This window comes from Gobius niger, assembly GCF_951799975.1.
Source record: "Gobius niger genome assembly, chromosome: 2".
Lineage (NCBI taxonomy): Eukaryota > Metazoa > Chordata > Actinopteri > Gobiiformes > Gobiidae > Gobius > Gobius niger.
In genome coordinates, this window is record NC_136853.1 from 2,775,268 (window position 1) to 2,802,282 (window position 27,015).

General features: G+C 47.4%; 1 protein-coding gene across 2 annotated transcripts in view; it reads right to left on the reverse strand.

Annotated features, from left to right (window-relative positions):
* Window positions 1-14,041, reverse strand: part of kcnc2 (potassium voltage-gated channel, Shaw-related subfamily, member 2) — a gene marked incomplete at its 3' end in the record, with an annotated part of 136,189 nt that extends 122,148 nt beyond the window's left edge. For both annotated transcript variants that reach the window (XM_079582851.1, XM_079582850.1), the window contains exon 1: window positions 13,301-14,041. In XM_079582851.1, the coding sequence (XP_079438977.1) occupies window positions 13,301-13,855 (555 nt within the window). In that variant the 5' untranslated portion in view covers window positions 13,856-14,041. The remainder of the gene's footprint in view (window positions 1-13,300) is intronic.
* Window positions 14,042-27,015: the final 12,974 nt, after the last annotated feature.

Sequence of the window (27,015 nt, forward strand, 5' to 3'; positions counted from 1 at the left end):
ACATGTTAGAATGCACAAGACTGTAAGAGTATTCGAGGTAACCAGCGGCAGGTGCTTTGTGTTCGCACCTGTGTGACCTATGACCCCAGGGAGAGTCTAAAGGTGGATTCCCTGTCGCTGTTTGGGGCTCAGCTCAGGTCTGCTCTCGTCTGCTCTGGAGCGACGTGAACCCCAGACCGAGCCCGACGGCCTCAGAGTCCACGATGCTCACGGTGAGATGTTTACGAGCCTCGAGCTGCGACTTGTCAACAAAATGCCTCGGCCTCGGTTCAAACGGTCTCTGAGAGCGGTTTTCTCAGAGACTCGCGTCGCTTATCATTCATTTTTCTGTCACAAACAAGTTCATACATTTATCAGACAAGAGATGAAACTAGAGAGGCACCGATCCAGCGTTTTTATTTTATGGGGCTACTTTAGGTGAGCCAATCAACATTTCTGACAGGGCTCTGATGCCGGAGTCTGTTGTCATGGGGATAAGTTCGTCTGTGTGGTCACAAAGACTTTCAGTTTGTTTCCATGTAAAGTGTAGACCAACTACGCCCAAGAACTGAACTGCAATTGACAAACGGTTGAATCAGATCAGGTGGTTGTCAGTGATGCCGGTAACAAACCAGATCTGACCACGTTTTAGCGAGTGATCTAACACTTTAGCAGTAATCAGATTAAAATTACTTTTCCAACTCAGTGTGTTACTATTTTGTCATTTTCCTTTGTAAAAAGATATATTTGCTTTCTTGACGTAAAGTCTGCGGCACAAACATCAACAATCCTGGAAATACTGAGTCGTCACTATTTGAGTTTGTATCAGATAAAGATGACAATACCGTAAATGCTCTAAGTCTAAAAGTCTAAAACTTATGTCAAGAAAACTAGTGAGTGTGGCTGATATTTGGCATTGGAAACTGAAAGAAATATATGAAAGGTCGCTTTGTTACTTGCTTTGTAGGGATCTTGCAGGAAACAAGACCGTTCTTGTAATAGTGTTTGGTTCTGTTGTTATGTGAACAGTTCAAACAGTGGTTGTGAGTTTGGTTTGCGTCAAAATGCTGTTCTGAAAGGAAACGAGTTCTTCATTTATTTATTTTTTTGCTATTGTTCCTTGTTGTTGTTTTGTTTACATTGATTGTACAATGAGAAATGAAAAGCTTATCATTTTGAGCTCATAAGCTTTTGCTTCAGCCTACTCCTTTTGAGCAAAATGCATGCTCAAATAAATAAATAAATTGGCTATGGCGACTTCAGACGCATGATACACATTCGTAGCGCCCAATAAACAACTATGGACGATCGTAAAACACACTTCTCCTACGAAAAAATGAATTGGTGTCCCCGGACTAAATATCACTTGTGGCACAAACATCAACAATCCTGGAGTCGTCACTATTTGAGTTTGTATCAGATAAAGATGACAATATTAAGGTTCACTGTTCACTCTCTGCTGACAACAGAGGGAAAACACATTAAAGGAACAGGCCTTCGTTTTTCCATGAGATATGCTCTTACCTGAGCTTAGACGAGTTGATCCGTACCAGTCTGTGCATGACTGAGGACACGCACAACGACCAAAGATGTTGTCAGCATTTGGCCTCTCCCAGTGTGTTCCTATGGCTCCAAACGGGGGTGAAGTTAGAAGCGACCGAGCTCTTCCACGGGCACAAAGACCAGACAGGTACGGATCAACTCGTCTAAGCTCAGGTAAGAACAGATCTCATGGACAAACGGCGGCCTGTTTGATTAAAACCCGCCTCCTGTGCTACGATTGGCTCGTCTTGGTTTTGCCCGAGTCAGTCTGCCTCGTGCCAGGCCAACGGTCTACAGAAGTCGTCCCCAACCTTTGTCTTTCTCGGTGCCGGTACAAAACCTGAAAATCTTCCGAAAAATTATAACAAAATGTGTTTTTATTCCATGATGAAGTGTTATATATTGACTGTTATTACAAAATGCTCCGTGATTTCTGTGTAGAGCCTGTTCTTTTCGTTCTAAAATCCCCCAGTGATGGCCCAGTCCCACATAAACCAGTGAGGCCAGTGACTTCCTATCTGAGCCGGCGGACTCAAGCCTCTGAATAATTCATGCTCATCCCGTCGCTCTGAAAGATTAGGCTTTTTCCAAGGACAAAGAAAAGAGAAAGTTTGCTCAGGCCCCGGGCTCCGCATTAAAAACCACTCAATAAATCAGACTTCAGGACAAAGGGAGGCTCAGTCCTGGGTCTCAGGTTTGGCTCGGTCTCCGCATCAGAAACTGTTGAATTAACCAGACTTCATGACTCACGGTTAATGCACTTCCACTTCCTCCATGTTTTAAAAGCACCGCATCGGATTTGCTCATAATTTAAAACCACTTCACTTCATGAGATCTATTTTCCCGCGACAGCTGCTCCCGAGAGGGCGCAGAAACTCGAAGATGAATCAAATCAAGGAGAAAGGTGTCGTTTGTGTCTGTGGTCTTCATCCAGCTCCTCCTGACCATGAATCTGTTCCAATATTGATTTAGAAACAGCTGAAACAATGTGATCAGAAGCACATTTACAGAGAAACCCATTTACACCTGCGAGCCGTCCGCCGATGACTCCGCTCTGAGCCATAATCACGTCTCATTTAGCCCCGTGTGCTTTGTGCGGAGCCGCCCACCGCTTCCAACACGCACTGTCGTCTTTCGCACTTTCCGCCAAACATAGGATCTCTCCATCGCTGCCTCTGATCACATGAGTCACCGAGAGCTCAAGCGCCTCTCAGATTAGAGCGTATGCACCCATTAACACGGGGTTAACCCTGGGGCCGGGCGCGTGGGGAGCACCGTGGGGCTCAGCGCGGGGCTCACTGTGGGGCTCACTATGGGGCTCACCGTGGGGATCACTATGGGGCTCACTGTGGGGCTCACCGTGGGGCTCACTATGGGGCTCACTATGGGGCTCAGCGTGGGGCTCACTGTAGGGCTCACTATGGGGCTCACTATGGGGCTCACTGTGGGGCTCACTATGGGGCTCACTGTGGGGCTCACCGTGGGGCTCACTGTGGGGCTCACCGTGGGGCTCACTATGGGGCTCACTATGGGGCTCAGCGTGGGGCTCACTGTAGGGCTCACTATGGGGCTCACTATGGGGCTCACCGTGGGGCTCACTGTGGGGCTCACTGTAGGGCTCACTATGGGGCTCACTATGGGGCTCACCGTGGGGCTCACTATGGGGCTCACTGTGGGGCTCACTATGGGGCTCACCGTGGGGCTCACTGTGGGGCTCACTGTGGGGCTCACTATGGGGCTCACTGTGGGGCTCACTGTAGGGCTCACTATGGGGCTCACTGTGGGGCTCACCGTGGGGCTCACTATGGGGCTCACCGTGGGGCTCACTGTAGGGCTCACTATGGGGCTCACTGTGGGGCTCACTGTGGGGCTCACTATGGGGCTCACTGTGGGGCTCACTATGGGGCTCACTATGGGGCTCACTATGGGGCTCACTGTGGGGCTCACTATGGGGCTCACTATGGGGCTCACCGTGGGGCTCACTATGGGGCTCACCGTGGGGCTCACTATGGGGCTCACCGTGGGGCTCACTATGGGGCTCACCGTGGGGCTCACTATGGGGCTGACTGTGGGGCTCACTATGGGGCTCACCGTGGGGCTCACTGTGGGGCTCACTGTGGGGCTCAGCGTGGGGCTCACCGTGGGGCTCACTATGGGGCTGACTGTGGGGCTCACTATGGGGCTCTCCGTGGGGCTCACTATGGGGCTCACCGTGGGGCTCAGCGTGGGGCTCACTGTGGGGCTCACCGTGGGGCTCAGCGCGGGGCTCACTGTGGGGCTCACCGTGGGGCTCACCGTGGGGCTCACTATGGGGCTCACCGTGGGGCTCACCGTGGGGCTCACCGTGGGGCTCACCGTGGGGCTCACCGTGGGGCTCACTGTGGGGCTCACTATGGGGCTCACCGTGGGGCTCACTATGGGGCTCACCGTGGGGCTCACTATGGGGCTCACCGTGGGGCTCACCGTGGGGCTCACCGTGGGGCTCACCGTGGGGCTCACCGTGGGGCTCACTATGGGGCTCACTGTGGGGCTCACTATGGGGCTCACCGTGGGGCTCACTATGGGGCTCACCGTGGGGCTCACCGTGGGGCTCACCGTGGGGCTCACCGTGGGGCTTACTGTGGGGCTCACTGTGGGGCTCACCGTGGGGCTCAGCGTGGAGCTCACTATGGGGCTCACCATGGGGCCCACTATAGGGCTCACTATGGGGCTCACCCTGGGGCTCAGCGTGGAGCTCACTATGGGGCTCACCGTGGAGCTCACTGTGGGGCTCACTGTGGGGCTCACCCTGGGGCTCAGCGTGGAGCTCACTATGGGGCTCACCGTGGAGCTCACTATGGGGCTCACCCTGGGGCTCAGCGTGGAGCTCACTATGGGGCTCACCGTGGGGCTCACTGTGGGGCTCACTGCGGGGCTCACTATGGGGCTCACTGTGGGGCTCACTGTGGGGCTCACTGTGGGGCTCACTGTGGGGCTCACTGTGGGGCTCACTGCGGGGCTCACTATGGGGCTCACTGTGGGGCTCACTGTGGGGCTCACTGTGGGGCTCACTGTGGAGCTCACTATGGGGCTCACCGTGGAGCTCACTATGGGGCTCACCCTGGGGCTCACCGTGGAGCTCACTGTGGGGCTCACTATGGGGCTCACTATGGGGCTCACCGTGGAGCTCACTATGGGGCTCACCCTGGGGCTCACCGTGGAGCTCACTGTGGGGCTCACTATGGGGCTCTCCGTGGGGCTCACCGTGGAGCTCACTGTGGGGCTCACCCTGGGGCTCACCGTGGAGCTCACTGTGGGGCTCACTATGGGGCTCACTATGGGGCTCACCGTGGAGCTCACTATGGGGCTCACTATGGGGCTCACCGTGGAGCTCACTGCGGGGCTCACTATGGGGCTCACTGTGGGGCTCACTGTGGGGCTCACTGCGGGGCTCACTATGGGGCTCACTGTGGGGCTCACTATGGGGCTCACCCTGGGGCTCAGCGTGGAGCTCACTATGGGGCTCACTGTGGGGCTCACTGTGGGGCTCACCGTGGGGCTCACTGTGGGGCTCACCGTGGGGCTCACCCTGGGGCTCAGCGTGGAGCTCACTATGGGGCTCACCGTGGAGCTCACTGTGGGGCTCACTGCGGGGCTCACTATGGGGCTCACTGTGGGGCTCACTATGGGGCTCACTGTGGGGCTCACTATGGGGCTCACTGTGGGGCTCACTATGGGGCTCACTGTGGGGCTCACTATGGGGCTCACCCTGGGGCTCAGCGTGGAGCTCACTATGGGGCTCACTGTGGGGCTCACTGTGGGGCTCACCGTGGGGCTCACTGTGGGGCTCACCGTGGGGCTCACCCTGGGGCTCAGCGTGGAGCTCACTATGGGGCTCACCGTGGAGCTCACTGTGGGGCTCACTGTGGGGCTCACTATGGGGCTCACTGCGGGGCTCACTATGGGGCTCACTGTGGGGCTCACTATGGGGCTCACTGTGGGGCTCACTATGGGGCTCACTGTGGGGCTCACTGTGGGGCTCACTATGGGGCTCACTGTGGGGCTCACTGTGGGGCTCACTGTGGGGCTCACTGCGGGGCTCACTATGGGGCTCACTGTGGGGCTCACTGTGGGGCTCACTATGGGGCTCACCCTGGGGCTCAGCGTGGAGCTCACTATGGGGCTCACTGTGGGGCTCACTATGGGGCTCACTGTGGGGATCACCGTGGGGCTCACCGTGGGGCTCACCGTGGGGCTCACCGTGGGGCTCACTGTGGGGCTCACTATGGGGCTCACTGTGGGGATCACCGTGGGGCTCACCGTGGGGCTCACCGTGGGGCTCACTATGGGACATCCCTACCGACCAGGCCGTTCCTGCTGAGCTTAGAAGGCCTGACGGGATCGGGCAGAGCAAAGGCGGGATGGTCGGTTTCATTTTGAAAAGAAGTTAGGCCTAACTCTTGACTTAACAAAAGCTACAACTTACTTGGGACCTTCTCGACTTGGACTTGTCTTGACTCTGACCTCTCTGACCTCTCTGACCTCTTACTCTGACCTCTCTGACCTCTTACTCTGACCTCTCTGACCTCTTACTCTGACCTCTCTGACCTCTTACTCTGACCTCTCTGACCTCTTACCTCTTACAGGAAACACTGTTGTGGTGTCTTGGTATTTATCAATCACAGAGCGTTGTAGCATCAACTTTCACAATTTTCCAACTTTTATTGCAAAGGTTGTTGACGTCAACAACAGTATATGTTAAAAGTTTACTTATAAAAGAATGGGCTATATGCACAGTGACCCCACGTGATTTCCGCCTGGACCGTCAGCCAGACGCTGTCCTTCCTGTCCGTTTTCTCTTCCCATTAAAAATGAGCAGGTCCCACAGAAATTAAGCAATAGTTCAAGATTTGGTAAAGGACAGCGAGTAAAAGTTCGGATGTGACGGAGCAGGTTAGAAAATATTACATGAGACGTAACGACTTCATTGGAGGAAACTCCGTGTTCATAACGGTGGATGTTTTTGTCTTGAGGCTAACGCGGCTAACACAAAATAAAAAATAAAACTAGCGCAAAGTTTTGAACGAGTCTGCGCAAAAAAGAATCGTCCTCTTAGTTTAAATAATATTTACTTGTTTACATTTTATATTCTAATTTTTCAACACTAGCCTTTAGCTCTAAGATAAAAGCTCCGCCTCTTACGAGCGCTGGCGTTTCCTTTGGTGCTGGATTCACAGTGAACATGATGTTTGTAACACGTGGCTGTGACTCCATCAGTAACTCGTTGTCCTTAACCAGATCCTGAGCTTCTCTGTGTGGAACCTCCTAATTGTGAATGTAAACGATCGCTGACTGGAAGTCCAGGTCTGGCTGACTGTCCAGGAAGACGTCACGTGGGGAAACTGTGCATGAGCCTATTGATGCTGAACTGACACTTTCAAAATAATCTAACGTGGCATTTTCTTTTAGTTAGCAAATGAGGTAAAGTTACTGTAGGTGCTGTAGATACAGGTGTTTTTTTTGCACTAAATTGCTACAATTGCTGATTTTAGGCTTTTTGCCATAGTTACCATTTGTTTTAATATAGCACGTTATTTGCCCACATTTGCATTTGATTCTATCGAAAAAATAAAAAGTTCATAAAAGAAGTAACTTTATAATTTGCAGTTATATGTGTTTTTCGTGCTTGACATCGCCGTGTTTGACCCGCGACTCACAGGCACTTTTTAATGTTGGCCCTCGGAGACAAAAAGTTTGGGCCCCCCTGATATAAAGGTTTGGGAGATTTTATTTGCTTTACAAAGTTCCAGACGGTCCTGCTTTGGAACAGACCGGTCATGTGGAGCTAGAGGAGCTACAAGCAAACACAACCTTATTCTGCTACAAATAACGGACAGAAGAAAGTCATCACCTCCGTTCATGCACAGACTGGGTCCCGCCGGGAGCATGCTCAGGGCTCAGGGCCTGTGCACATGCAGCAGTCGCTAATGGCCTTTCATGTTGCTCAGAAACGGAGAGAAACATCGCCGCGGTAAGTTTCCATGCAGTTCACCCTCTCCCTGCATGCCCGCCGCTGCGCAAGTGCGGATTCTGACTTTATCTGTTTTATTAGAACAAGAGGCCCCCCCGATGCTTCCCAGTGCATGCTGTAGGTTCATTCATGGCTTTCAGACCAGCGGAGGGCGTGGTCTGAGGGCAGGCAACTCAAGCTGACCTTCCCTGTGGCACAACGCAGGCAGCCGCCCCCGCCGGGACCGTGTGCATGGGCAAGCGTGTGGAGGTGTGGGGGGGGGGGGGTTGTGCCTTTTCCAGTGAATGGATGGATGGATGGATGAATAAGTTGGGATATAGGTTTATTACCATCACAGTCCAACGGAAACTACAGAGACACAAGAGACAGACATTAAGGACAGCACAAACACAAAGGGGGAGAAGACGCTTCCTCGGGGACAGACTTGGCTACTCGGAGTCAGGGCCGACTTCTCGGTTCATCGACAATAGGGCTGGGTACTTTTAAACAGTACCTATATCGACCAAAAGGCTCTGGGAGGGGGCGGTATCGAAAAACAAACAGTATTTCTGTGTTCAGTACTTTTTTCTCTACAGACGTCAATATTTGACCCGCAAGCATTGGCTTAAATGACTTGAATTGAGGAAATGTATCTTGTTTTGAGTGGTTTTCACTCATTTAGACACTTTTCCTGATCGGACCAAGTTTCCTTTGCTTGTTTGAGGACATTTCAGGCCAGTTCTAGGGTAAATCTCGCTTGAAATAAGAAAGTAAAATTGCCAATGAGATAAGACACATTTTCTTACCCCATTGGCAAAGAAAATGACCTGAAATAAGGACGAAATGTATCGAAACGAGTCAGAAACATCTCAGAACAAGTGAAATAATCTCGGACAAATGCCCAACAACTTCTTAACTAGTCAAAACAACTAAAATTTGGATTATTGTGCTCAGATTGAGATGTTTATACTGATCTAGTTAAATACTTTTTTGCAGTGCATGGGGCCTCCTTTCCTCGTTATCCAGAGTGTTGCTGATTTATGGAGATATTTTTTTTGTAATTCATGCAGTTCTTCTGTTTGAAGAGTTTCGTGGCGCTAGGCTAGTGCTAGGCTAGTGCATGTCTATGGTATCAGCTAGCCTGCATTAAAAACAGTGTGACCCGCTCCACAGAGCACCTGAGGCAAATCACTTATAACACGAGACTAACCATATACATGTCTGTGTCCATAGAGTCATGTTTGGAATATAACTGACCTGCATCACATGAATGATCACATTTTGAGGGACTATTTTCTCTCAGATCACTCCGCTGCTGCGTAGCTTATACAACCACGAAGCTGATGCTGCTCAAACATAAGGTATTTTAAATGATTCTATGGACACAGACATTGATATGGTTAGTCTGGTGTTATAAGTGATTTGCCTCAGGTGCTCTGTGGAGCGGGTCAGACTGTTTTTAATGCAGGCTAGCTGATACCATAGACATGCACTAGCCTAGCATTAGCCTAGCGCCACGAAACTCTTCAAATATAAGAACTGCATGAGCTACACACAAAAAAAATCTCCATAAATCAGCAACACTCTGGATAACGAGGAAATGAGGCCCTATGTCAAACATCCTGAAATATCCCTTTAAAGCACCGGTATGGAAGAGCAGGTGTCATTAAAGTCGTGGTATCGGGGAAAAGACAAATCTCCGGCTCCCTCCTGGAGTAAACGTCACAGAATAAGCATTGTGCGGGTCAGTTTAGTCCTTTTTTTTCTCTAACTAACCTCCTCTGATGAGGACGTTTCTAAACCTGAACACCTCCTCCTCAACACACACCACTGAATGACCTTCTGCCCATACAGAGGACGTTTGGAGCTTTTCACTGATGTATTCAGGGGCGGACTGGCCTTATGTCCATTCTGGAAGAGCACAGAAGGGCCACCGCCTCAACCGAGCTTTACCCAAATCTAAAAGCTAAAAAGAAAAGCATCAACATAGCGACAAAAAAGAGGATGAAAACAAAAATGTGCTGGAAAAGCAACAAAGAAAGTGACGAAAAATGTGGTGAAAAGTCAACAAAAACACAACAACAAAGCAACGAAAAGGACACAAAAACATAGCAAAAAACGATAGAAAAAAGTGACAAAAACACAATAAAAAAGTGACACAAACACGACAAAAAAGTGACAAAAAGACACAAAAAAGGAATGAAAAAAAACAAGAAAAATATGATAAAAAGTGTGGCCATTACATTGTTGCGAGTGGCAAGTGCACATTGACATTAATTTGGGCCAGGCTGGTCAGAGTCCAGGGCTGTTTTTCAGTCCCAGTCTGCCCCTGGATGTATTTTACTATTTAACCTCTTAACCCCCGCCTGAGTTCGGCTTTACCTCAAACTAAAAGCTTCTGGAGTGCAGTGTTAATTTTGACAACATATTTTATTTTAGTTTTAGTCTTAGTCTTTTGACAGAAATGTAATGTAATTTTAGTCAAGATTTAGTAAAAAAAACGTTTCAATTTTAGTCTAGTTTTAGTCGACTAAATGTAAGACTAATTTAGTCGACTTTGCATTGATAATATTCATCATAATCATATTTAATGTTGTTCCTCTGCTTCATGTTTCTGCTCCTCATGAACAAAGCTCAGAGCTGATCCTTTGGCAGAGAATTTACATGATCTGAGGCTCTTTCAGACGCTCAATACAAGTTTGGATGATTTTAGTTTCTCCTTTTCCTTTTTATTTAGTCTTATTTTAGTCGACTAAAATATCTGGACATTCTAGTAAATTTAGTTAATTTAGTTTTAGTCCAATTTTAGTCACAACAATATCACTTTGACTAAAATTAAGACTAAATGTTTTAGTCGACGAAATGAACACTGCTGGAGTGAAGAGCAACAGCGTAATGTCTCTGCTGATCCTCACTTTGTTGTTGGATTGTCGCCGGGTCACATTTTGTTTTTGTTGAATTTTGTTGGTTTATTTTGCCTTGATGTCGCTTTATGTTTTCCTCACATCCTGTTGTGTTGTTGCTGCTTTTCTGGCTCTTTTCTGCTTTTTTTCATCACTTTTTCCGTTACTTTTCTGTCGTGTTTTTGTTGCGTTTTCATCCTTGTTCTTTTGAGGCTTTTTTTCAAGAAGCTTTTCGATTTGCGTGAAGCCAAACTGGAGAAAATGTCCTGGCGTCAGGTGGGGGTTAAGAGGTCACGTGTTGGGAAACGGGACATTTCTACTTATTTACTGCTACATAACTACATAGAAGAAAAGAACCACACATCGAAAGTGCCAAAGCTCTGAGACACTTTGGTGCATCTTCCACAGATGGTCCACAGACGGAACCTGCTCAAGGTGTCGCGGACAAAGTCCAAGTTCTGTGTTTCCAACAAAACTAAACCAATGCTTTTTTATGTTAAACTCTATTTTCTTTGGGACCAACTTTACCATCAAGGTTCAGTTTCTCAGTTTCACACGTATGGCCTTCCCGTGTCCAGATGATTGCTGGGTTGCAGGTGACATCACAGCGTTCTAAAGGCCTACACTATTATATGGAGGAAAAATGGTTTTGTTTTTGAGGACATTGTTGGTCTTGTACAGAGAGATCATGGACCCAGTGACTCATATTAATGGTGTTTCTTTAATTCATATACTTTCTTTTAGCTACGACTTGTGAAAGTGTAATGCTGTTAATAGGAAAAACTGGCTCCGCCCCCCACTGGGTCCCATGACATCATCATGTTATAGGACCTGCAACCAAGCAATTGGCCATATTTTTCCCAAGGGGGCGCTCTTCCAACCTTCTCAGTGTAAATGTGACTTGACTTTCTTCAGAGTTAGACTTTAGGTCAGACACCACGAGTCACAGTAACATGACGCTAAATACAGTCTGAGAAGTGAAGAAGGAAGTCGTGGAGATTCTGCTTCAGACTTTTGACTTCTGCTGGATATAAGAGTTATATCATATGACGAAAATCAAATATACGGTAAAAACAACAAATATAGGAGAAATGATCATTACTATTACAAAAGAACTGGGCTACCTTTACATAACAAACCCATCAGAGCTACTTGTGAAGACACTTGTGTAACTATGTGACTTAGGAGGAGTTCCCCCCAGGAGAGTTTGTCGCCCAGATATTTCCAGTGTTGGGTAATTACTGAATACTTGGATTCAGAATATGTATTTTCGCGTTGCCACTAGGGGGAGCAGGAGGATCAATTTGCATTCTGTTAATTAACTTCTTAACTCCCACCTGAACGGATCCCATTTTCCCCAGTTTTGCTTTACCCTAATCAAAAAGCTTCTTGGAAAAAAAGCCACACAAAAAACGGCCACAAAAATGAGAAGAAAACAAGGTAAATGTGACAAAAATGTGACAAAAAGTTATCAAAAATGTGAGAAAGATTCAACAAAAAATCATCAAAAATTCATCAAAAATGTGACAAATATTCAACAAAAATGTGACAAAAATTCAACAAAAATGTGACAAAAATTCTACAAAAAAGTGACAAAAATGCAACAAAAAAGTGACAAAAATTCAACAAAAAAGTGAAAAAACTCAACAAAAATATGACAAAAAATCAACAAAAAAGTGACAAAAATTCAACAAAAATTCATCAAAAATGTGACCAAAATTGAAAAAAAAAAAAAAATGAAAAAAGTTGACACAACACAGCAACAACGCGAGGAAAAAGATCAGTTTTGTGGGTCTTAGCTTTCAAATGAGGTGCTACACAGGCCTATATAATAACCTAAGAGGACAGAATGCATTTGGTTTAGGCGGGTGGTAAGAGGATAAGGAAGAGTGTTGTTGTCATTCTTTTGCTCAAAATTGCAAATAGAGAATTAGGGAAGCAGGAACATCATTTAAAAAATCAGCTGGGTTGTTGATGGGGAGCTACTGCCCTCTTCAACACGCTCTACACCCTGGCTTTTTAACGCACTTCACTATGCAGGGCTTAGTTCTGACATTGTACATAAAGTAAAAAGAAAGAAAGCAAAATTGTACACAAGTGAATACTATATCGAGGATGGAAATGACGACCGGGAAGTAGCAAGATGGAGGATAATGTGTATTGCACTATTGTTGTGATATCATTTCTCGTAATGGTTTCGGGGGTGGGCGTTTATGAGCTTTTGCTTCGGCCCACTCCTTTTGAGCAGAAGTTCAGCTGCTCAAATAAACAAATAAACTAAAACTGGTAACTGGTAACTGTATTCAGTTTCAGTTGAGGGTGTGTAGAGTACAGGTACTTTCGGTTCTAAAATCAAAGGAATACACAGCGGTGCTCGATCACTCTGTTTCAGCTACACAACATTAATAATAAAGAAAAGTTCAGAACGAGCAGGGAAGAGTTTGGTCTGTCTCTCCTCCAAAATACAAATCAATCCTCATAAAGTGGAAAAAAGTCAAAACCCTGAGTGATGTTGCTCACAAAGGACTTTCAGCCATGAGAACAATATAAGATGAAGAAGTCACTGTCAAACAACGATCAGGGGAAACATTAGTGTATTTCCTTCAGAAGCGTTTCTCTCACGTGGAGCTGTTCTGGACCTGCTCCAACTGAAACACTGGAAAAACTTCAGAAGTGCCTGAATGTCAGTCCGCAGCCCTGCCCACATCAGAGACGCACAAAGCCCCGGAGAGCGGCGTCACATCAGACCCACGGCGCGCGCGTCACCCTGGACCCCCGTGGTCTCCATCGCGGACCAACAGGTGGGAGCTCACAACAACAACTCTCTGAACTTTCAGCGCTGCGCGGGAGCGCACGGGGAGCGCGTGTCTGTGGCGCACTTACTTACCCGAGCCGCGCGGGAGGAGTACGGGTCCTCGAACAGGTTCCAGAAGACGGGCTGCCACCGGCGCCACTGGCTCACGGTGCCGTCCGCGGCCACGTCCTCGATGCCCAGCCGCTTCCCGATGTCGTCGTCGTCGTCGCCGGTATCCACGTTGAGCTCGAACACGTCCAGCGCCTCCTCGGCGTCGCGGTGCTGGCGATACGTCATCCAGCAGCACGGCTCCACGTCCGTCTCATCGATGCCCCAGAAGGACAGCTCCTCCTCGAACAGCGGGCCGCACACGTCCGCCGGGCAGTGCAGCTTCCCGGTGCGGTAGTAGTTGAGCACGTAGGCGAAGACCCCGGGGTGGCGGTCGAAGAAGTACTCGTTGGTGCGCGCGTTGTACTCGATGAAGCCCGGGACCTGTTGCAGCTGGTCCAGAACCGAGTCCAGGTCCGAGTCCGAGGCGAGCAGGGCCAGGCGCGTGCCCGGCAGAGTCTTCAGGGTGCTCTTGTATGTCTCGTGCCTCGTGCCGCCGACATTGAGGATTATCCTCTCGTTGTCGTCAAACTTCCCCATCGCTCCGGCTCAGACATGACTCGGAGACCGCGGCTCCAGCTCCAGCCGACGCTGTCCACGGTCCGCGCGCGGCGTGTCGGGGAGTAGTGTGGAGCGCATGGGGAGGCGCTGGTGCGTCCAGATCCAGACTGAACTCCAGCAGAGAGAGGGAGGAGAGGGAGGAGAGAGAGGAGTGAGAGAGGGAGGAGAGAGAGGAGAGAGGGAGGAGAGAGAGGAGAGAGAGGGAGGAGAGAGGAGAGAGAGGAAAGAGAGGAGAGAGAGGGAGGAGAGAGAGGAGAGAGAGGGAGGAGAGGGAGGAGAGAGAGGGAGGAGAGAGGAGAGAGAGGGAGGAGAGGGAGGAGAGAGAGGAGAGAGAGGAGAGAGAGAGGGAGGAGAGAGAGGAGAGAGAGGGAGGAGAGAGGAGAGAGAGGGAGGAGAGGGAGGAGAGAGAGGGAGGAGAGGGAGGAGAGAGAGGAAAGAGGAGAGAGAGGAAAGAGAGAGGAGAGAGAGAGGAGAGAGAGGAGAGAGAGAGGAGAGAGGGAGGAGAGAGAGGAGAGAGAGAGGAAAGAGAGAGAGGAGAGAGAAGAGAGAGAGGAAGAGAGAGAGGAGAGAGAGAGGAAAGAGAGGAGAGAGAGAGGAAGAGAGAGAGGAGAGAGAGAGGAGAGAGAGAGGAAGAGAGAGAGGAGAGAGAGAGGAGAGAGAGAGGAGAGAGAGAGGAGAGAGAGAGGAGAGAGAGGAGAGAGAGAGGAGAGAGAGGAGAGAGAGAGGAGAGAGGGAGGAGAGAGAGGAGAGAGGGAAGAGAGAGAGGAGAGAGAGAGGAGAGAGAAGAGAGAGAGGAAGAGAGAGAGGAGAGAGAGAGGAGGAGAGAGAGAGGAGAGAGAGGAGAGAGAGAGAGGAGAGAGAAGAGAGAGAGGAAGAGAGAGAGGAGAGAGAGAGGAGGAGAGAGAGAGGAGAGAGAGGAGAGAGAGAGGAGAGAGAAGAGAGAGAGGAGAGAGAGAGGAAGAGAGAGAGGAGAGAGAGAGGAGAGAGAGGAAGGAGAGAGAGGAGAGAGAGGAGAGAGAGAGGAGAGAGGGAGGAGAGAGAGGAGAGAGGGAAGAGAGAGAGGAGAGAGAGAGGAGAGAGAAGAGAGAGAGGAAGAGAGAGAGGAGAGAGAGAGGAAGAGGAGAGAGGAGAGAGAGAGGAGAGAGAGGAAGAGAGAGAGGAGAGAGAGAGGAGAGAGGGAGGAGAGAGAGGAGAGAGGGAAGAGAGAGAGGAGAGAGAGAGGAAGAGAGAGAGGAGAGAGAGAGGAGAGAGAGGAAGAGAGAGAGGAGAGAGAGGAGAGAGAGAGGAGAGAGGGAGGAGAGAGAGGAGAGAGGGAAGAGAGAGAGGAGAGAGAGAGGAGAGAGAAGAGAGAGAGGAAGAGAGAGAGGAGAGAGAGAGGAGGAGAGAGAGAGGAGGAGAGAGGTGAGAGAGAGGAGAGAGAGAGGAGAGTGAGGAGAGAGAGGAGAGAGGAGGAGAGAGAGGAGAGAGAGGAGGAGAGAGAGGAGAGAGAGGAGAGAGAGGAGAGAGAGGAGAGAGGAGAGGAAGAGGAGAGAGGAGAGAGAAGAGAGAGAGGAAGAGAGAGAGGAGAGAGAGAGGAGAGAGGGAGGAGAGAGAGGAGAGAGAGAGGAGATGAGAGGAGAGAAGAGAGAGAGGAGAGAGAAGGAGTGGGTGGATGAGAGAGGTGAGAGGAGGAGAGAGAGGAGAGAGAGGAGGAGAGAGAGGAGAGAGAGGAGATGAGAGAGGAGAGAGAGGAGAGAGAGGAGGAGAGAGAGGAGAGAGAGGAGAGAGAGAGGAGAGAGAGGAGAGAGAGAGGAAAGAGAGAGAGGAGAGAGAAGAGAGAGAGGAAGATGAGAGAGGAGTGAGGAGGAGAGAGGGAGGGTGAGAGAGGAGAGAGAGAGGAGAGAGAGGAGAGAGAAAGAGAGAGAGGAGAGAGAAAGAGAGAGGGAGGAGAGGGAGGAGAGAGAGAGGAGAGAGAAAGAGAGAGGAGAGAGAGGGAGGAGAGAGAGAGGAAACGCACGCGCGTGGGGGGGGGGGGGGGGGGGGGGGGCGCGTGGCGTATAGTATTGGGGAGTAGTGTGGAGCGCGTGTGGGGGGGGTGGCGCTGGTGCATCCAGATCCAGCCTGAACTCCGCTCCTCGCCCCCGCCTCTCTCCAGACGTTTACGGCGCGTCAGCCGCAGCTCCCAAATCTGACACACAACAGGCGCGAGCGGGCGGGCTTCACACGCGCTCAGAGGACGCTCAGGAGGCACCAACAAAAGCGGAGAGAGAGAGGAGAGGGAGAGGGAGGGAGAGAGAGAGAGAGAGAGAGAGAGAGAGAGAGAGAGAGAGAGAGAGAGAGAGAGAGAGAGAGAGAGAGAGAGAGAGAGAGAGAGAGAGAGAGAGAGAGAGAGAGAGAGGGACGTCAGAGGCACGAGCGCACCTGCTGCCGCTGCTGAACACAGAGACACAGCGAGCGCGTGGAGGGCAATTTACACACGGGTGTTTTAATCACAGGCGCTAATCCCGTGATTTAAAGTGCAGGGGAACCTAATTACGGCCCGAGTCACGCTGAGGAGGAGGCCCGTCCGCGCCGCTTTGCCCTCGGTTTCATCGGGATTCACGTTTCACCGAGCGCGCGCCGTGCTCAGATCTGTCAGACGGAACATCCACAGGTCACCGCGACCCGTCCTTGCCGTGTCCTCCTCCCCCTCCCCCTCCCCCTCCTCCTCCTCCTCCTCCCTCCTCCCTCCTCCCCCCTCCTCCTCCTCCCCCCAGGCGCGGGGACGCTCGCGGGTTTGTCTCGCTCCGTCTCCACCGTTTGGGGGGGGGGGGGGGGGGGGGGGGCGCCAGCCCTGGGGCGTCACCAAAACCAACAGCAGACACATTTGTATTGAGATTCTGGAACTTATCAGGGGACTGGGCATAGGCGACCCAGGCGGCCGCACCATCTGCTGGAAGCGTTTCCGAATTGCGCTTTTGGACATAACTTTGGAACAGAAAGTGATAGAGACGTGCGGACTTTTGTGGTGGAAACTGTTCACCGTATTCCGAAGGGTCACGTGGGCGGCGCCATGAACTGGGCCCGCCCCCTTCGCTCGTGTTAGTTTGCACAGGACTGGAGAAGTCAAGAGAAGAGCAGTTACTACACGGACACAAAGCCGTACAAAGTGTTTTTACTCTGGATTCATTCATGACTGATATAAGTAAATACAACTCTCACACCCTCCTGAGTTAGCCTATATAGAAAGATTTTAAAGGTGCACTATGTAAGGATGTTCGTGTGACCTTTAGTGACCCAGTGGCTGTATAGGTGGTTGGTTTCGTGCCTGTTCTTTCCATCCCATGGGTCCTGAGGCTTTTACTTCAGGTTTTTTATGTCTTTTTTTAGGATTTCTGGAAGGTTTTTGGAATGAAATGTATTCGTAACCATGGAGACAGTTGAGTCAGCAGTGAAAACCTACCGGCATCCTCAAAACAAGTGATCATGTTCTCCTCGGGTTTCCCCTGCCACTGAAATCATGTACAACTGTGTCTTTGCCATGACCTGTGGAGTCCCCCAGGGGTCAATCTTGGGACCCCTCTTATTCAGCTTGTACATGTTTCCATTGGGTTAGCTAATAAACAGCAACAATGTGACTCTAGATACTCTCTGTCACTGACACAGGTGAGTCTGTAGATACTCTCTGTCACGGATACACACTGTAAATTCCGATTGAGGTGGTGACATGAAATAAAGTGTTATAATTACTAGGAGACCTGAAATTTTCAGCATTAACCCTCTATTCCATGTAAGAAGTACATTTTCAAGAGAAATTTGTGATTAATTGCTTTTCCGTTTTACAGCAACCTGTTTCTGCTCCAAAAACAGGGTTTTGCCAGTAATTACCAACTTTACATGATGCCAGTAATGATTATTTGTGGTCCTGTTGTGCTCACGCTCATTCCAAAGTATCCATTATAAGATTCTGTCCCACTTACTAGGATTTGGCAGTTTTGAATAATATCGGCTGAACATTAGCTTGACTTGCTTTTCTCTTTATCCAGCACATGGTTTTAGTAACTCTCACTAACCCCCCCAGTGTCCTCTACTGCCCCCCTGTAACGGGAACTTGACTGTCTAGTAATCTTAACTGACAAAACCAAGCTGTAACCTGTGCTGCCCGTGATTGGTTCAGGTCATATGTCACATGTACAGAAAGAGCCAATCAGATTGCTCTGAACTGTTTTGAATTCAAAAGAGAAGTGTTCGACAGCCCTCAGTGTATCATCAGCAGAAACAGCAGAAAACTGGACCTTTCCTGTTTTATTTCTCATTAATCCACATAAGGTGAGTGTGTCTTTGGATATATTTATGTTGCTCTGAGAGTTTGATGTATTGTTACTATTTTCAGTATTTTTTGATATTTGAAAAATGCAATAACGCTCTTGCCCTACCTTAAAACACATTTGTTATTTAATTTGGTGACCGCACAGTGGCCTGTCTAATACTAGTGATACAAATTTAAGCAGTAAAGCTCCAGACGTGTCATTTAAAGACAGAAAATAGATAGTTAAGGGTAATTTACTGAGTGTTCTTGTGCAAAAGTGCAGCAGCAGTACAGTCATGTTTGTATTTTTATCTCATGCAGCATTTACATATTAGCTTTGGCCATATTACTGTAATACTCATTACTTCAAATGTTAAATCAAGTGCAGCCTGTCCAAAAAATGGCATATTATATTTTTCAGTTTGCACTCACCATTTAACAACTCACTGCATTAAATTAATGTATATTTAAGACCACTGGTTATGATCAAAGTTTTTATTTTTTCCCCAGACAATGACAAATGTAAAGATTTAGAGACTGACTCTGCATCGAGGCTGAAGGTAAGACTGCACTGATCAGTGTTTTAAACAGCATGTACTTTAGTAAAATAATCTTTGAAATGGTTTGTGTGTCCAGTGTCAGACTGAGGAGTCCAGCTGTGGGAAGACCTGACGCTGAGGAGTCCAGCTGTGGAAAGACCTGATGAGACGAAGCTGAACACACTGAGGTGAGACTCAAATGTTTGCGTCAAAAACATTTTACCTGTGGTTTGGACTTTTATCAGTCCTGATTTTTTATGATATAGTTTATCCTTATTGTGATAAAACTCTGAGGACGTTCATAGTCTTTTTACTGTGATTACTTACTGTAATTCTTTGTTTTACAGAAATCTGAACTGCTGCAAAAACTTTGAGACCATCTCAGCATCTAGGCAGTTGGTAAGACGGCACTAATCATTATATTTGGACAAATTGGCCTGAAGTTGGATGTGAAATAACACTTATGAATGCTTTTGTGTGTGTCCAGTGTCAGACTGAAGAGTAGCTGTTGAAGGATCTGCTGAGGCTGGAGCTGAACACACTGAGGTGAGACAGAGTCAGAGCTGAGATGTTTGGATGAGACAAAGCAACATTTTACCTGTAGGTTTTGGTCTTGCCATAGGGACTTGTATCTAAAGTATTTTTGTTGTTTTTATGTCTTACAGAAATCTGACCACGCTGATGAAGACTTTGAGGAGTGAGCTTTGACGGTGATTTACAAAGATGCCCTTCCTTCTGCTGTGAGTCTGCAGAACCTGCTGCATGTACAGAGTCTGTGGAACCTTCTGAGACACTTCAGCTCCTCGTCTTCATCGGCTCAGTACAGACTAATCCACCTGTTTGGACTGATGTGAACTATAACTGCAGAAATAGAGATTTTCTATCATTAACTGCACCTAAAAATGTAAGTGTTTTACACTGTGTTAATGTTAAATAAATTGACTTTATAACTATACTTTGTTTTGCTTTATTACAACATTTATATCTTGTACTAAATTTGTAAAACTTCAATAATGGGAAAAACCAATAAACCATAAAGGGAACCGGAATATTCCATTAACCAGTATTAAGCATAATAGTACAGGTTAAGGCCATATTTAAGTAACAAAAGTAACCAGTACTCGGAATTACCAGCTGCCAGTACTAACATGTCGAGTAATCAGAACTTATATCATTAGTAATGAACACTGTGAAAGCCGTCTTAATCATACTAGCGTTACTAGTAATCATGGCTTAACATTGGGAGTAATAATTATGCATCGGGTTTACAACTTATCCCAAGTAAGCGCAATGAGTTGGAATTTACAGTGCAGGTGAGTCTGTAGATACTCTCTGTCACGGGCACAGGTGAGTCTGTAGATACTCTCTGTCACGGGCACAGGTGAGTCTGTAGATACTCTCTGTCACATACAGGTGAGTCTGTAGATACTCTCTGTCACTGACACAGGTGAGTCTGTAGATACTCTCTGTCACATACAGGTGAGTCTGTAGATACTCTCTGTCACTGACACAGGTGAGTCTGTAGATACTCTCTGTCACTGACACAGGTGAGTCTGTAGATACTCTCTGTCACATACAGGTGAGTCTGTAGATACTCTCTGTCACTGACACAGGTGAGTCTGTAGATACTCTCTGTCACATACAGGTGAGTCTGTAGATACTCTCTGTCACTGACACAGGTGAGTCTGTAGATACTCTCTGTCACTGATACAGGTGAGTCTGTAGATACTCTCTGTCACTGACACAGGTGAGTCTGTAGATACTCTCTGTCACGGGCACAGGTGAGTCTGTAGATACTCTCTGTCACTGACACAGGTGAGTCTGTAGATACTCTCTGTCACTGATACAGGTGAGTCTGTAGATACTCTCTGTCACTGACACAGGTGAGTCTGTAGATACTCTCTGTCACGGGCACAGGTGAGTCTGTAGATACTCTCTGTCACTGATACAGGTGAGTCTGTAGATACTCTCTGTCACATACAGGTGAGTCTGTAGATACTCTCTGTCACGGGCACAGGTGAGTCTGTAGATACTCTCTGTCACTGAGGCAGGTGAGTCTGTAGATACTCTCTGTCACTGATACAGATGAGTCTGTAGATACTCTCTGTCACTGATACAGGTGAGTCTGTAGATACTCTCTGTCACTGACACAGGTGAGTCTGTAGATACTCTCTGTCACTGACACAGGTGAGTCTGTAGATACTCTCTGTCACTGACACAGGTGAGTCTGTAGATACTCTCTGTCACTGATACAGGTGAGTCTGTAGATACTCTCTGTCACTGACACAGGTGAGTCTGTAGATACTCTCTGTCACTGACACAGGTGAGTCTGTAGATACTCTCTGTCACTGATACAGGTGAGTCTGTAGATACTCTCTGTCACTGATACAGGTGAGTCTGTAGATACTCTCTGTCACTGATACAGGTGAGTCTGTAGATACTCTCTGTCACTGACACAGGTGAGTCTGTAGATACTCTCTGTCACTGACACAGGTGAGTCTGTAGATACTCTCTGTCACGGGCACAGGTGAGTCTGTAGATACTCTCTGTCACTGATACAGGTGAGTCTGTAGATACTCTCTGTCACATACAGGTGAGTCTGTAGATACTCTCTGTCACGGGCACAGGTGAGTCTGTAGATACTCTCTGTCACTGAGGCAGGTGAGTCTGTAGATACTCTCTGTCACTGATACAGATGAGTCTGTAGATACTCTCTGTCACTGATACAGGTGAGTCTGTAGATACTCTCTGTCACTGACACAGGTGAGTCTGTAGATACTCTCTGTCACTGACACAGGTGAGTCTGTAGATACTCTCTGTCACTGACACAGGTGAGTCTGTAGATACTCTCTGTCACTGATACAGGTGAGTCTGTAGATACTCTCTGTCACTGACACAGGTGAGTCTGTAGATACTCTCTGTCACTGACACAGGTGAGTCTGTAGATACTCTCTGTCACTGATACAGGTGAGTCTGTAGATACTCTCTGTCACTGATACAGGTGAGTCTGTAGATACTCTCTGTCACTGATACAGGTGAGTCTGTAGATACTCTCTGTCACTGACACAGGTGAGTCTGTAGATACTCTCTGTCACTGATACAGGTGAGTCTGTAGATACTCTCTGTCACTGACACAGGTGAGTCTGTAGATACTCTCTGTCACTGACACAGGTGAACATTTTAGCCGATTCTCCATCACCCACCCCCTCTGACCTCGGGCTCCAGTGAAAACATCTTTCAGCCTGAGGGAGAACGGTCAAGTCTCAGTGTTCAGATACTTAGACAAGTCACAGTCAGAATCTTTACTTTGTCTTTACTTCAGCAGCAGAGTCAGAGGCCAGAGCGTCCAGCAGTTTTCAGGCAGCGTGTGTTTGAGCAAACAGCACCATCTGCTGGACAAAGGCGTGCAGCAGTCTCATGTTCATATAAAAGCAGACCAGTGTGAGCAGCCTCTTCACAGTGTGGCGGGAAATAACTCAGTGTGCAGAGTTCCTCACTGACTCAGACAAACGCTGATGTTTGCACCACATGAATCGCACTCTGGACGGTAAAATTACCCCAAACCTCCAGCTACAGCGTCCATCGCCCTGAACACCCTCAGGACCCGGTGGAACAGGCCAAATTAACCCCCGCCCATATTTAACCCGGGCCAAACTATACCCGGGGGTATAAAATAGCCTAGGCTAGACTCTGCCCCCTGGGCCAGAGTATACCCTCTAACTTTTCACAATCTGAACAGATGTTTATTTGGTTTGTTTGGTCGGGACAGAGCATGTTAATGAGCAAGACACACCGGATTGTAGCCTGGGGCTCAAAGTGGTTATTTAAAAAAAATAAAAATGAAAAAATGTAAAAAATAATAATACTTGTAATATAGTATGTACAGTGGGGAAAAAACGTATTTGGTCAGTTTCACAGACATTCTATTGGATTTTGGTCAAATACTTTTTTTCCCTACTGTATGTATCTATATATATATATATACTGTATACAATACACTGCTCACAAAAACTTAGGGCAAACTCAAAAAACACAATGTAACTCCAAGTCAGTCACATTTCTGGGATATCAGACTGTCCAGTTAGGAAGCCACGCTTATTGTGAATCAGTTCCACTTGGTGTTGTGGAAATGAAACAGACACAGGTGGAAATGAGAGGCAATTAGCGAGATCTCTCCAAAAGAGGAACCACAGACCATTTCCCTGTCTTCATCCTTTGTACCGTATTTTTGGAACACTTTAGCATTTGTCCAGTGTTCTCACCACTAGAGGCATCATGAGGAGCATCTACAACCCACAGAAGTCGCGCAGGGAGTGATGCTCATCCAAAATGGCACGTCCATTCATGCTGTGGCAAGAAGGTTTGCTGTGTCTCCCAGCGCAGTGTCCAGAGCATGGAGGAGATACCAGGAGACAGGCCAGTACACCAGGAGACCTGGGGGGGGCCGACCGCGGTCAACAACCCAGCAGCAGGACCGCTATCTGCTCATTTGTGCACGGAGAAACAGGAGAAGCACTGCCCGAGCCCTACAAAATGACCTCCAGAGGGCCACAAATGTGCATGTTGGTCCTCAAACGGTCATAAACCGACTCCATGAGGGGGGTATGAGGGGGGTATGAGGGGGGTATGAGGGGGGTATGAGGGGGGTATGAGGGCGGTATGAGGGGGGTATGAGGGGGGTATGAGGGGGGTATGAGGGCGGTATGAGGGGGGTATGAGGGGGGGTATGAGGGCGGTATGAGGGGGGTATGAGGGGGGTATGAGGGGGGTATGAGGGCGGTATGAGGGGGGTATGAGGGGGGGTATGAGGGCGGTATGAGGGGGGTATGAGGGGGGTATGAGGGGGGTATGAGGGTGGTATGAGGGGGGTATGAGGGTGGTATGAGGGGGTATGAGGGGGGTATGAGGGGGGTATGAGGGTGGTGTGAGGGTGGTATGAGGGGGGTATGAGGGTGGTATGAGGGGGGTATGAGGGTGGTATGAGGGTGGTATGAGGGGGGTATGAGGGTGGTATGAGGGTGGTATGAGGGGGGTATGAGGGGGGTATGAGGGGGGTATGAGGGTGGTATGAGGGTGGTATGAGGGGGGTATGAGGGGGGTATGAGGGTGGTATGAGGGTGGTATGAGGGTGGTATGAGGGGGGTATGAGGGTGGTATGAGGGTGGTATGAGGGGGGTATGAGGGGGGTATGAGGGGGGTATGAGGGCGTTGGGCCGGTGCTTACTGCCCAACACCGTGCAGCCCGATTGGCATTTGCCCGAGAACACAGCGATTGGCAGATTGGTCAATGGTGCCCTGTGCTCTTCATGGATGAGAGCAGGTTCACCCTGAGCACATGTGACAGACGTGACAGAGTCTGGAGACGCCCTGGAGAACGTTCTGCTGCTGCAACATCATCCAGCATGACCGGTTTGGTGGTGGGTCAGTGATGGTCTGGGGAGGCATTTCATTGGAGCCGCACAGCCCTCCATGTGCGAGCCAGAGGTTCCCTGACTGGCATTGGGGACCGGGATGAGATCCTCAGACCTATTGTAAGACCATATGCTGGTGCTGTGGGCCCTGGGTTCCTTCTGATGCATGATAATGCCAGGCCACATGTGGCAAGAGTGTGTCAGCAGTTCCTGCATGATGAAGGTATTGATGTTATGGACTGGCCTGCCCGTTCCCCAGACTTAAATTCAATAGATACATCTGGGACATCATGTCTCGGTCCATCCATCAACGCCACGTGGCACCACAGACTGTCCAGGAGCTGACTGATGCTCTGATCCAGGTCTGGGAGGATATCCTTCAGGAGGACATCTGTGGTCTCATCAGGAGCTGCCCAGGCGTTGTAGGGAGTGCATTCAGGCACGTGGAGGCCACACACACGACTGAGGATGATACAGACTCGTTTGGAGGAATTTCTACAGAATTTGGATCAACCAGTGACCTGATTTGTCACTTTGATTTTGACTATAATTTTGGATCCAGACCTCCAGGGGCTGAGAATTTGATTTCCATTTATCATTCTTATGTTATTTTGTTCTCAACACATTGCCCTACACTATGAATAAAGACCCCCTAAGCTACTGTTGTAATTGGGGGTATAATCTGGCCTGGGGGGGCAGGACACAGCCTAGGCCATAATATACCCCGGGGTATATTATGTTTCATAGCCGGGGTCTGGCCTGTTCCACCGCTCACCTGTTACACGGGCAAAGACACGGCCTCCCAAGGACCTGCTGTTTCCAAATCCATTCTTCATCCCCGACTTCCCGATAAACATCAGCGATCGGCCGCGCTGCTATTTTTAGAAGCTTATTAGACGGAGCAGAAGAAAGACTCTGGTCACGGTGAGGACTGAGAAGAGGAACGATCTCAGGGTCAGTGGATGGACAGTTTCAGACCGCAGTCAGGAGCAGGAGTCAACCAACCCAATAAACATCCATATAAGAACTCGCTGACGGTTCCTCAGTCTTTCAGTGGCCTTTCAAAAATGACCAGGGGAGATCGTATTGTTACCACTGTTGGAGACAATTATGAACATTTCCCCCCAAATCCCCCTAACCCCCACTTTTACTGCACATTCTCTCCAGTTCTTAACCTCTTAACTCCCACCTGAACGGATCCCATTTTCTCCAGTTTGGCCCTACCCTAATCAAAAAGCTTCTTGGGAAAAAAGCCCCAAAACAGCCACAAAAAATGAGAAGAAAACAAGGATGTAAACTCAACCAAAAAGTGAGAAAAATTCAACCAAAAAGTGAGAAAAATTCAACAAAAAAGTGAAAAAAATTCAACAAAAAAGTGACAAAAATTCAACAAAAAAGTGAGAAAAATTCAACCAAAAAGTGAGAAAAATTCAACCAAAGAGTGAGAAAAATTCAACCAAAATGTGACAAAAATTCAACAAAATGTGACAAAAAATCAACAAAAAAATGACAAAAAATCAACAAAAATGCGACAAAAATTCAACCAAAAAGTGAGAAAAATTCAACCAAAGAGTGAGAAAAATTCAACCAAAAAGTGAGAAAAATTCAACCGAAAAGTGAGAAAAATTCAACCGAAAAGTGAGAAAAATTCAACCGAAAAGTGAGAAAAATTCAACCAAAAAGTGAGAAAAATTCAACCAAAAAGTGAGAAAAATTCAACCAAAAAGTGAGAAAAATTCAACCAAAAAGTGAGAAAAATTCAACCAAAAAGTGAGAAAAATTCAACCAAAGAGTGAGAAAAATTCAACCAAAAAGTGAGAAAAATTCAACCAAAAAGTGAGAAAAATTCAACCAAAGAGTGAGAAAAATTCAACCAAAAAGTGAGAAAAATTCAACCAAAAAGTGAGAAAAATTCAACAAAAAAGTGAGAAAAATTCAACCAAAAAGTGAGAAAAATTCAACCAAAGAGTGAGAAAAATTCAACCAAAAAGTGAGAAAAATTCAACCGAAAAGTGAGAAAAATTCAACCAAAGAGTGAGAAAAATTCAACCAAAAAGTGAGAAAAATTCAACCAAAAAGTGAGAAAAATTCAACCAAAAAGTGAGAAAAATTCAACCAAAGAGTGAGAAAAATTCAACCAAAAAGTGAGAAAAATTCAACCAAAAAGTGAGAAAAATTCAACCGAAAAGTGAGAAAAATTCAACCAAAAAGTGAGAAAAATTCAACCAAAAAGTGAGAAAAATTCAACAAAAAGTGAGAAAAATTCAACCAAAAAGTGAGAAAAATTCAACCAAAGAGTGAGAAAAATTCAACCAAAAAGTGAGAAAAATTCAACCGAAAAGTGAGAAAATTCAACCAAAGAGTGAGAAAAATTCAACCAAAGAGTGAGAAAAATTCAACCAAAATGTGAGAAAAATTCAACCAAAGAGTGAGAAAAATTCAACCAAAAAGTGAGAAAAATTCAACCAAAATGTGAGAAAAATTCAACAAAATGTGACAAAAATTCAACAAAATGTGACAAAAAATCAACAAAAAAATGACAAAAAATCAACAAAAATGTGACAAAAATTCAACAAAAAATGACAAAAATTCAACCAAAAAGTGAGAAAAATTCAACCAAAGAGTGAGAAAAATTCAACCAAAGAGTGAGAAAAATTCAACAAAATGTGACAAAAATTCAACAAAATGTGACAAAAATTCAACAAAATGTGACAAAAAATCAACAAAAAAATGACAAAAAATCAACAAAAATGTGACAAAAATTCAACAAAAAAATGACAAAAATTCTACCAAAGAGTGAGAAAAATTCAACCAAAATGTGACAAAAATTCAACAAAATGTGACAAAAAATCAACAAAAAAATGACAAAAAATCAACAAAAATGTGACAAAAATTTAACAAAAAAATGACAAAAATTCAACC